General features: G+C 31.0%; 1 protein-coding gene across 1 annotated transcript; it reads right to left on the bottom strand.

Moving 5' to 3' along the window:
* Window positions 1–396: 396 nt before the first annotated feature.
* Window positions 397–12,065, bottom strand: LOC106176908 (sodium-independent sulfate anion transporter). Its single transcript, XM_013559496.2, has 19 exons — window positions 11,844–12,065; window positions 11,533–11,660; window positions 8,994–9,096; window positions 8,464–8,674; window positions 7,877–7,962; window positions 7,506–7,585; window positions 7,213–7,267; window positions 6,854–6,947; window positions 6,456–6,637; window positions 6,140–6,212; window positions 5,771–5,821; window positions 5,485–5,601; window positions 3,417–3,557; window positions 3,237–3,295; window positions 2,803–2,874; window positions 2,415–2,495; window positions 2,133–2,229; window positions 1,512–1,648; window positions 397–1,187 (listed from the first exon to the last, which is right to left on the bottom strand). The coding sequence occupies exons 2-19, from the start codon at window positions 11,631–11,633 to the stop codon at window positions 849–851; spliced, it is 2,079 nt and encodes a 692-aa protein (XP_013414950.2). The 5' UTR covers window positions 11,634–11,660; window positions 11,844–12,065; the 3' UTR covers window positions 397–848.
* Window positions 12,066–12,781: the final 716 nt, after the last annotated feature.

The following is a 12,781-nucleotide window of genomic DNA, read 5'->3' as shown; positions in this document are numbered from 1 at the left end:
AAGCATAAAAGATTTACAAAGATATATACTATGATGCAAAATTTTGTTATCATGTTTCAAATTAGATATATAGGATGAGACATAAATGTTTAAAAAGGCCCAACTACTGCATTTTCCTTCTCTTAAAGATCCTTATCTTGAAGGATCTGACTTTCATTAATGAAAATCCTTACCCTAAAGCAAGTAGCATCATTATATCAAATTTGAATCCAAAATAAATTTGGCTTAAGCTTTTTGCAGCGATTGGCCATAGCAATTACCATGGCAATGACAGTAGCAATAGCAGTAAAGTCTGCAAGTTGATGGACCCCACATTGAACCTGCATCCTAAGTTCTGTATTCTTTTTTTCAATGTCACTTTTCTGAGGTCAGCAAAACAGAATATTGACTGAAATCTAAAGTTGATAATTGTTTTATTATATAATTCAATACGATGTATTTATTCCAAGGATATATTTTCCATAAACTTGCAGAACTTAATTTTTCTGCTTAAAAAATTATAATTTTACATACAATTGATATACAATATTTATAAAACATATACATTGCTAAGCATAACAATTTTATTAATAAGCAAGTTTATTAGGCATTTATGAAATAATTGTCTTATATACCCAATATAACTTTAAATTATTTATCTCTTACAACACATTAATGGAGGAATACAGAAATTGCAAAATTGCAGCAAATGTAAAACATAATATGTATAGTCTAGTACCATTGTATGCTTCAAGTTTAATTGAAGCTTGTCAGAAATCATAGCCAACTGTAATCCAAATAAAAGATATTCCACAAAAATATCACCAAATAGCCAGAATAGAATCAATTTTACAAAGTCAAGAAAAATTTCAAATATAATTCGATTGTCTGTTCTCTGTGTCTTTGTCTTCATTGCAAGTCACATCTTCAATTGAACCATCAAAGGCTTTGTTGTCATATTCTTCTTCCCCGACTTCAGAGGGGTCTTGTGTGGAAACATCACTCGCTGAACTGCTGAAACGGCTTTGTTCTTCCAGCTGTATTATACTGGAAACTCTGTTCAGCTGTTCCAAGACACCTTTGCTGTCATCATTTTTAAGTTCTTCCATGCGTATTGTTTTGAAGATGTCATCCATTGCATCTTGAGTATTAATAAAATGTTTAAAACCCTCAATTTCTGCTGCCTTCACCATTTTCAAGACATTGTCCTGAAATGTAACATAGAAATTTCTTATTGTATATAAACACCTGAATATATTTCAGAAATGCAACATACCAGGAAATCTACATGTATTTGTTTCATTTTCAACTTGTTAAAATGCTATATGAAGAGGACCCTTAACAGAAAAGAAATCAGCAACAAACTATGCAATATAATAATTTTGTTGTATTTGTGTCACTCTAAATTCTTTTTCAATTCTAAAGCATGATCACACAGTCATGTTTAAAAGTTACAGAGTTGATCTTTCTGATTATGAACTTTCGAGCTATATCAGATATAATTAACTTATGAACTAATAATTAAGTCTTACCTGCATTCCAACAAAAGCCAAATGTAAGCACTTATGGTTTCCAAAATCTTGGTAAATGCTTTTCACAAAGTTAACAGCACTAAAATCAACATCCCAAACTTGAGAAAAATCTATGATTACAGATTTAGGATGAGCAGCTGAAAAAAGAAGACAAAACAAAATATAAGCATGCTTTCTAAAAAAATCATTTCAAAGAGATGCAACATTGAAAACTCTTTTTAAGCACATTAATTTTGTAGCATTTGAGTCTGTGGAATGTATATGTGACAAGTATAAGATGGTGTCATTTATGAATGAAACCTGTTATTTATTTGTTTGTTTGTTTGTTTGTTTGTTTGTTTGTTGACAGTCATGTTATCTTTTGCAAAATAGCGGTGTGACTTTTTACAGCTGTCTATATAAACTAGAGTATTACTTCAAATATTGCTGTGAAACATAATGACATTTTGTCTGCTAAAGAGCCCATTAAATTGCAAGAAGTTAGGCTATGGTTATGATGAAGCTTAATATCAACTATCAAATTAGTTTAATATCAATAAAGTACATGTAATAGTATGGTTAACATTTTAAAATTATGTTCAATATAACAAGAGTTGTGGAATTATAACATGATCAACTTACATAATAAAGCATGATTGTTTATCTTATCTCTTAGGTATTCCACACCAGGAAACATAAGACCTGCCTTCGGTGCCAGGATTAGAATCATTTCTTGTTGCTAGTCACAAAAAGAAAATTTAATCAAATGCATCATAAGTTTCTCCTTTTTAGTTTATACTATTTCTGATAAAAAATAATGATGACCCAAAGTTTTTTTTTTTTTTTTGACATTGAAAATTGCAACCATCCTTTAGTAAAATGTTGTCAACCAAAAGTAAATGATTTATTAAAATAAAATCTTACCAGATTTGTTATTATAGACTTAATAGGTCCTCTTTTCTGTGGAAGGTCAGCCACATTGTGAATTTCAGTGACAATGTTGTGCTTGAAAAATTATAAAACAAACATTGTTAGTGCCATAAGGTATACCGATATTCAACTACTGACCCTTAAAAAACAAAATAATTTTTGAATGACTTTCCAGTGTTGCTGATATTAATAAATTGATGCTAGAAAGCTCATATAAAATCAATCTGTAAATATTTCCCTCCATGATCTTATGAATCTTCTACACATAATAATTTATCATGTAAATTAGTTCTACAGTTCAATGATAAATTAATAATACAGTTAATCAAATAAACTGAGGTTTAGATTATAGAATTTCACAACAAATATCATGATCACTTACTGTCAACCTTGGCCTTATCATTGGATACATGAGAAGACACAATGAAATGGCAGAGCCAATAAGCAGTCCATACTGAAATAAATTATACATAATCATTGTTTTTTTTTCTTTTTTAAAAGATTTTATGTATTTATCTTATTATTCTTTTTTTTATAAAACCCAGGTTCTTTTTGAAAAAAAAAACTTATGATAATCACAAATGTTATTAAAATCTTTTGTAAATATTGTCACAATGATTTTTCCTGTCTGTATATTAGTCATCCTTACTGTGTACTAATTTTTAAAACTCATTAAACCTAAATTGTAAGCAAAAGAATGAAGTAAGCTCTTGTCTTGGAAATTTCAACATATAGCTTAATTTTTGATGTTAATATATACATAATCCATAAAATTACATTTCCCAAAGTAAGTAAATGAAAAAAAAAATAGATTACCTCAACGCCTATTGCCAATGCAAACACAAATGTTGCCACAAGTGGTAACAGGTCAATCTCTGAAAACAAAAAAGGATTTGATTTAGATAAGATTTAAATCTGGCCTAACTGAATAATTTTGGAAGTTTATAAATTCAGACATACAATGTGAGTGATGATGAGCATTTTCTGAAGGCTTACTTTTGACTCTCCAAAGTTCAATAAGAATGTGGACTTCAATCATGTCAACCACTGCACAAATGATCACAGTTGCAAGGGCAGCATCAGGAATGTAGTAGAAGTATGGAGTCAAAAATGCCAAAGCCAGCACCACAATGGTAGCTGAAAAGAGAAGTGAAAGTATATTTATTCTTTCCTTATAGTAGCCTTAAAGGGTTCTCTAGTATCTCCTTGGTATATCCTGATACATATATTGTATATTGATTGTTGCCACTGATATAAATTATATATATAAAGCTGCCTTGAGACAAGTGCGCCAAAAAACTGTTGATGAAGTCCATACTAGAGGAAATTATTCATACAGTACTTAGTCCAGTTAGGGTATTCAAAGCTCTGACTTTTGATTTTTTGTTTTTCATGCTTTTTGTACAATACTACACATTTAAAAAATATTACACTTTTTGGATGGTTACAATTACTGATATATAAAACAGCTAGTGCTTAACCTAGTGGGACATAATCACTAAATGTTGAGCTTGTGAAATCTGGATGAAAAAAAAGTTTATACTGAACTGAAAGATATTTGCACAAAGCCTGCAGACAAAAAAATACCATAATAATTATTACATCTGTACAACTGTCCTGATTTGTATATGTTTACATGTATTTTTTGAGAGGTCCATGACCTTGTGATTATTTTATTTACTTGAAAAATATAATCAAAAAGGAACATAGTCCACTGGTGCTTAAAAGGCCTTTGCCTTGTCACCTTAAAATGATCACTGACCATCTACAATCTCTACATGTACCAGTGTCTTCACGGTCGCAGGTAATGGATCAAAACCATATTTTGTTACATGTTCATGCATAGAGCATATCCACTCACATGTACATCTTTTAAAAGTACTTCCTTGTGACACTTAACCTATTGCTATCAGAAGTTACTGGATCAGCTGCTTCAAGTTTGCAAATTTGTGTTTTTATTTCTGTATCTTATGCAATATGGCATGTGTCTCTGATAATGTACAAGACATTGATTTATATAAATAAACATGAAATAAGCTGTATATTCTGAGATACTTGAATTTAAAAAATGTAAAAAGCAAAATGGTATTCATAAAATACATACATAAATAATATTAGATTTTGAAAAAAATAAATATTCTTCAAATGACATGTCAGTGATGGGAGCAGCACAGTCCCTCTTCTTAAAGGCTAACCATAAAATCTTAGCAATTGCTATCATATATGATCATCACTGTTACTGTACATCATTGTCAAATTTAACTTTGTTGCTGAATTGCTTTAAGTTCTTGCAACTTCTTTTAGTATTCTGAGTAGAGACTGCTACCCTGGTTAATATAAAAAGGTCACGCTATAAGTAAATAAGGAAGTGGATTTAATTACATTTTTTACAAATTCTATCTGCTTTTTTTGAAATTACCTATTTTAATACTTAGCCAGTGTTGTCTTATGTGACATCTAGCTGATGTGAAAACATATTATGTTTGTCTCTGTTTGATTGTTATAGGATATGTGAGATCTTTGAGCCAGGCCAGAAAAATAATGAAAATACATGACATTACGTCTCTTGCCAGCATCCAATTTGTATAAATTATCATGATGAATACTTAGGTTAAAGGTGTAATGTTGCAAGGGGAATATGAGTTGATGGAAGGTACAAATCATTGTTTCCTTTTTTTAATTTTATATCAAGCATGGTGGACTAATGTCAATAACACATATCACATAGACAGACATGGGGTACATATTCCAGTCAGGCCTCAAGGACACCCAGTTTTTACAAATCTCACCTTCACATAAAAAGAAATTTATTATAAACTAAAAGTGGCAAAATATCCGGGCATATCCCACCACAACAACCTGATCAAATTTCTTATAATAAAACATTTTCACCATTAACAAACACATTTATACATAGCAGCCAAGCTGAAATCTATTTACAAGCTTGACTGAAACATTTAAATTACATGTTTTAAAGTGTCACATAAGGCAAACAGGGTTTTCAAATATAAATGAATAAATGCAAAAAGAAAGAAAGAAAAAAAACTAGCATAGAAAAAAATACCTGTAACCACTCCACCTAGCGGTGTCCTGACCCCACTCTGTGAATTGACTGCACTTCTGGAGAAACTAGCAGTGATGGGATAGGCAGACACAAAACTACCAAGAATATTGGCAGCACCTTCAACAGAAAAATGAAGACATTAAAACTATTTCAATCTTTGGGTGTGTAGTTTTCACTTGATGTTTTACAAGGAAACGGTAAACCTCATTTCAACGAGATAGACTTAGATTAACTCAAAGCTTTCAATGCATTAACTTACTATCGGTTGATGAGTTCTTTCATTTACCTGTAGCTATGAATTCTTGACTGGGATCAATCCTGTAATTGTTCTGCCTGGCTGTAAAATAAAATGTTACTTATTATTTATTGTTTATAATACCAATATTTCTTTTGCATATGGATGCACCTATTGTTTATGAATCTCAACTTATGATTTCTTAATCAACCTAGATTAAAATAATGAGCAGTATTTCAACTTTTAAATAGTGTTCAGTTGTATATATATACAGCTAAAAAAATTCAAAGACATGATGCTTAGAATCTAAATCATATTTTGAAAAAACTTTACTATTTTATGCAAGATGGTGTTTTAGGAGAAATATAAAAGAAAAATTTGCATTTTCAAATATCAAAGACAATTTTCAAAAGAACTTACAGAAGGCTTTTCCAATTGCAATAATCTCAAGTACAGCAACCAAAGGAACAACAATGAAACCAGCACCTATGTCCTGTTAAAATTAAAAATTATTACCACAATAATCTTACAGAAGACAATAATAATCAAGATTTGATAATATTGATGCTATATAATCTTCATAATCTAGATTAGAACAAAGTGACAAAAATACATCCAATTTTACCAACAGATTTTTTTTTGTCTTAAAATACTAGTACATTTATCAACCAAATCTTTAAACAATCAGAAATATTTGACTAAAGGCAAATGACAAAGAAATAAAACAGATACTCACTGCACATATTGCTCCAAATGAAACAGTGCGATTCTGACTGGGAATTTCCAAAGTGGTATTAGGGAACTTAAAGGGTGGTAGTCCAGATTTCAACTCTCCAGTGATGGTTATCACATTAATCCCATGTGCCATCAGTCCATAGGCCATCCCAGAACAAGTGATCACAACAATGGCATTACGAGCTGGAAAGTTGGGGGAAATGTAATGTTTTATTTATAATTACAATGGGCTTATTTACTGTTAGTAATACTATTCAAATTAAGTTGGATCACAAAATTCAAATACATATCTTTTGTCAAAATGTAAATCAAAAATCATGAAAAGCATATTTTGGAGAATAACTTTTATATTTTGGCAGGTGGGTTTTTTATAAATATTAGGAAATAGTGTTCATTTACATGTTCCAATAAACCATAATGCTTTCTTCAATGCCGATTTCTTCTTAGTAATTGTGCCATCGTCTTCTCCTTTGAATTTCAGAACCTTCAATTGCTGCAAATGTATGATCAATGCAATTCAAATGATACCATATCTTAAAAAGTGGCAAAAACATTATGTTATTCAGTCATTTAAAAATGGGCAGTAAAATATTCAAAAAATGATTTTCTAAAACTCTCAAACATTTATCTATATATATTCAAATGGGCTTTTAAGCATAAAGAACATTATGTACACAAAAACTAAAGTGAAACATTCATCAAATTTTAATCTTTGTTGCTCTCGCTGCTTCCAAAACTTTTTTATCCCAAAATCTCACCTTCAGAAGAGTCAATATGACGATGCAGGATATACCAAGAATCAAATCATAAATACTGAAAACACAAAAATGATGAGCTTGGAGAGATAAATCATTTTAGTTGGATACTACACCTGACAATTGCTGTGTAGCTAAGCACAGGTATATAAAATGTTGTTTTTGTTCATTGTTCAAATAGAAGGAGATTGATCTTAGATAAGTAGTAGTGTAGTTTAAATTTGTCTCTATTCATAACTTTTTCTATTAGTATAAAATGCAAAGTATTATGACAAATTAATTTTTTTAGATCTTACTTAGTAGAATGTATATCTTCAAAGATATCAATCAGCCCTGGGAAGAATTCACGGTCCACATTTTTCAACCCAAACAATTTCTGAAAAAATAATACATATTAGTAATCAGTAATATTTAATTAAAGTAATATTTAATTTAATGTATCAGAAGCATATAGTATTAATGAAATTACTTAAAATATAAATATTTTGTTGCCTGGGTATAATACTGAATGATTTTACATTTAAAAAATAATTTCCTTCTTACCTTATATCTACATACTACTACATATTTACATGCAAATTTACACAGACGAATATTAACACACAAATTTACAAATATTAACATACAATTTTACACAGAGAATTATTTGATCTTCAATTTTATTTACCTTCAACTGTGACTGTGCAATAGTGACAGCTGCTGCTGAGGTGAAGCCACTTATCACTGGCAATGACACAAAGTTCACAACAAAACCTGAAAAACCACAGACAGTGCATGAATAATTTATTTTTAACTACAACTAGACAGGAAAGATTGTAAATGTAAAGATATCAAATAGGAAAAAAAATTGCAACAATTAATTTAAAAAAATTAATTAAAAACTTTTATAAAAAAGTTTGCCCTTCATTAAACAAAACCAATCAGCAAATTTAAAGTAAATGAAAAAAAAACAGTTTGGTACTTATTGGGTAAACATCATCAAAACATAAGAAAACACCAAAAAAAAACTATAACTTTTGTACTTGCACTAGATATCATATCATGCTGATTTTTAAAAAATAACCTGCCTTTTTACAAAAAAATATATATATATTATCTGACAGGTATGATGTGAACAAAAGGTGTGTTAAACAGCGACAGTGGTGATGTCATGGATAAATAGTGACTGTTTTGAATGCAGTAATCTGTAAACAGACAGCATCATAGAGCCAGGTTGACCCAGCCTGATTGGAAACACAACTTGATATGACTAACCCATGTTAAGTATGCCCAACAGTAGCTGCACTATTCCAGCAAAGAAAGTTAGGATAATGGCATAAGTTGCATCATGTTTAACAGGTGCTCTGGTCGTGGCAAAAGAAGCTGTTAACAACGACACCACTGCTGCTGGACCTAAAGCTGCATCTTTGGAAGTCCCCAGAATACAGTAGACAAAACCTCCAATCATTGCAGTGTACAGACCAAACTACAACAAAATATGATAGATGTTTATTTTAAAGGTATGATAAAAACATAAACCACGTTTGCATGTCAAATAAGAGTGCTTGTAATCACAGACTTTTTTCATCTTGAATCACCCATTAATCAATTCAAAAAAAAAAAAAACTTGCCTTGCCTGCTTATACAGAATGTACTGATGAGGTGACAGTTCAATTTTGTGAGACAAGTGAAATTGTTTTCAAGAATTCCAAGAACATGAAATAAATGACTGAATAAATTAAGTATGGATAAAAGAAAGTAATAAACAAAGTGAAAGACCAGGAAATAATGAGAAATAAAGTTACCTCCACAGGAAGTTCCGCCAGTTGGGCATATGCCAAAGCTTGGGGCAATACTGTCAGACCAACTGTAAAGCCTGCAATCAAGTCACCCTGGAGATGTGGAAGCCTAAAAATATATTTAATAATGATAATAATAATATTTTATTAAGATTGCATCCCAGTGAGTTAAAAGTTGTAAATAAAACGATAAGAACATTGCAATAATAATAAAATGCTACATGTTTCAATGAAACTAAGTTAAAAGACTGCTACTTGAGCTTCATATTTTAACAGTATGTTTTTTTTTCTGCACAAAGTGAGCAGTTTATAAAGAAACACAATTACTGAGTCTTTTAGATATGTCTCACATTCCATTTTAATTACTTAATGAGAATATTTCTATTTACCAAAATATAGTTTGCATTTTAATAGCAAAGTCCCTTAATCAGATAGATTGCATTTTAGGAAAGGAATGCTTTCAGACATAGAGATCAGAAAAACTATTTCATAATAAGTCAACCTACAGACTAGTCAAATTCTTGAGATTTTGTCTTCCTCTGCAACTTAAGTTTTAAATGATTCACGTATATAGTTACATGTTTATTTGCTGTGAGTTTGGTTCAAATGGCAGGTGATACATTCCAAGCTGACACCTTCTTTGTCAAAATCACTATACCAAGGTTACCTGGCAAAGGCTTTCTGATTTCAGTCTCCCATTTATAATGAATTATTGCATACTTTCAAGTTTATCTCAGAAATCTTGTACTAAGTGTGCTATCTTGATAATATCAAAAATCTCAACTATTCCATTGGTTATGGTCCTTAAAATATTCTAATAATTTGGTTTCCAAGTTAAAACACAAAATGACATTGGAATATGTTGCTATGCAATTTTTATCCAATAATTTGTTTTGTCCCACAAAGCATATTATGAAAAGGATTACATTATTAATTTGATCATGCAAAAATACAATAAAATTATCACCAATCACTGGAAAAATATCATCATCTTTGATGAAATGGCATGAAATAGCTAATTTTTTATCAATTCATAAAAAAGACTTCAAAACAAAGCAATTGCTATTGAAGTCTTTCAAAGTTTTTTTCTGTGCAGTTGCTGAATGGAAGCAAAAAAAAGGGTACTTAAGAGACAAACAATTCTATGCACATAGAGCTAAGAGCTTAGAATGTTAACCATGCACAAAGTAATAAAGTGTTACGTGTATATAAGCATTACAAATACAAATCCGGCCCAGAATATAAGAAGTTCATTGTGTCACTGACTAATTCTGCTTTGTGGTTAGCTTCAGTGTTTCATGCAAACAAATTGGCTGGCAATATTCAATGCATCAAATGCTTTGGCCTGAAGATATTCCTGGTTGAGATTTTTATTGCAGTCTTTTTGTATGACTTAATCACAATAAATGCCAATACAACAATGTTTAAGTCAACATCTGAATAATGCCTGAAAGGAAATTCAAGGCACTTAAATTTCAGGAGTTATAACCAACTTTATGCAATGACAATCATTCTAACCATTATAAACATTGATTTCAGGTTTGATAATATCATTGATAATATAAAAAGCATGACTTCTGCTTATTTGAAAAACTAGAATGTAGGCAAATCTAGAATTTAACTTTGGCATCTGATATAAAAATGTACTGCCGAAACAAGAAAGATGATACAACTTAATGGGTAGCCAACTGGGGCCTTCAATTTCAATCTTATTTGTTATTAGCAATATCACAGTGGCGGATTTAGGGGGGTGTCAGGGGGGTCCAGACCCCCCCTCCAATTTCTGAAAACACACCAATGGTCCTCTCTTGAAATTAGAGTTTTTACTTGCTGAATCTTAGTATTAAAACGTACCAAACGGCTCCCTTCACCCTCTAAAATGCCAAAATTTTTCGTGGCCCTTCATTGGGCCTGAACCCCACGCCAAGGGGGTTGGCTTTGCATCTGCAGACCCCCCTTCAAATAATCCTGGATCCACCCCTGTTTTCATACAATTTCCCTCAATATTATACTTGATAAGCAGCATTTAAAAAAGACATTGCTGAGTCTTGTTTGTTTGTGATTTTAAAATTTCTAAATTAAAATAACAGAGATTATCATTTTAATACCAAATATCTAAAATCTACCATTTAGATTGATCACAACACACATACAGGGGTATACTGATACAAGTGTGGGTTGCCAAGCAATGAGAAAAAAACAAATTACATAACAATTGTTGATTTTGTTCACTGTGAAACCTATGTGAGGCCTTCCATGATGACAATAAAAAGAAGAAAAGTTTATTGCACTTTAATTTATACACCAGAGAGAGCGGGTGGCAATGTACCTTTAGATAGAAATACTGTTCATAACATAGAAATACAGAAAATAAAATAAAAACAATGATGAATACTAACTCTAAAATATTCCATTGCAAATCACTGATAGTAAATTTTGGTTTGTGCTGAATACTGTAACAGCAATGTTTCTTATTTCCATAGATCAGATACTTTGGATGAGTGAATGATGATGAATGAATGTAAAAAACGCTGCCCATACTTACCTGTACTTGGGTATCCATGTTATAATGGGAAGTTTCTTCTTCCAGTTCTTCACGGTCCAACAATTTTTGCAGCATTTTGTGACTGGGTTTGGTACAGACATAATTCTCCAAGCTCTGTCTTCAACAATCTAAGTAAAATAGATTACCAATGATGTAAATAGGATTCTTCATCCTATGTTTTTGTAGCACTTAAAATTATATGACAGTGGTTATGAAAACTGATGTTTTGTATAATGAAAAGTGCATATGCAATTTTATAAATAAACGATGAAAAATAAATGAATTGCATAGAAAGAAAACACTATACTTACACTAAATCTCTAAAAAGCACCTTTTTCTTTCACCCCTTTGAGAATTAAATGATGACGAAATCTATATCCTTCCACTAAAAAATTAAATAGATGCTCATTTAACTTATGCTGATTTTTACACAAGGAATCTCATTTAGAAGCTCTGATGCATGACTGTGAGTTCTTGTTGCAGAATAAGGTTGCCCAGGGCATCCAACCCTTATATACCCAACCCAGGCCGATTCAACTGCAACTGAGATAAGCTGTACGAAAATGCTCTCCTTTTTTTTTTTTTTTTTTTACCATGTGACATTCCCTAGCATGATGTCATGTTTTAAAGGTATGGTAAAGTACATTAACTACGTCACCACAACTGGGTCTATCAAAGAAAAATGCCGACATTCATGGTTTTTTAAACAGTAAATGTTAAGGAAATTGCAATAAACAATATGTTTTTTTCAAAGATTTACAATTTTTTTCAGAGAAGAATGTGATGAAGTATTATTAACCTTCAGGACAACAATTTCAAAACAATACATGGAGTGAAAAAAGGTACATGTGATTAATGACTGAAACTTAACTGATTCTAATGCAGTTAAATGGTATCAAAAGAATGAACATTCTGTTAAACCATTCATACCTTTTGTTTTTATGGAAATTTTTATGGAAATTGTTTTCAGTTTTGGCACAGTCATCTTGAACCCTCGATCCTGTCTCACCACACACAAATGTGGGGTGCGCATGGACCTCATCCAAATTACAACATGTAAACTTGTATCAATTACGTATACATCTAGCACAAACTAACTTAGACTTAATTAAACTGTTTTTTTGTTGAATCACAGGCACAGTGGTTAACCCATGGGTACATTACAGAAATTGTGGGGTTTGAAGACAACTATGGGATTTTATGTACTTTCAGACACTTTTTAAAACTTTTTTCTTCAATAGCATCTCAG

Source organism: Lingula anatina, chromosome 2, assembly GCF_051362555.1.
Source record: "Lingula anatina isolate TDL-2025a chromosome 2, LinAna3.0, whole genome shotgun sequence".
NCBI classification, from domain to species: domain Eukaryota; kingdom Metazoa; phylum Brachiopoda; class Lingulata; order Lingulida; family Lingulidae; genus Lingula; species Lingula anatina.
Note: the sequence above shows the minus strand (reverse complement) of the source record. Positions and strands in the feature narration are given on the sequence as shown.

Bases quoted from the DNA above. Each gene is read 5' to 3' on its own strand.
- LOC106176908 (XM_013559496.2), bottom strand. From the start codon at position 11,633: ATGTCTGTACCAAACCCAGTCACAAAATGCTGCAAAAATTGTTGGACC. The intron at 5,822-6,139 runs GTAAGTTCTTTT...TTTATTTTACAG, and splicing joins TGCAATTGGAAAAGCCTTCT to CCAGGCAGAACAATTACAGG. The intron at 2,875-3,236 runs GTAATCTATTTT...AATTTATTTCAG, and splicing joins CATTGGCAATAGGCGTTGAG to TATGGACTGCTTATTGGCTC.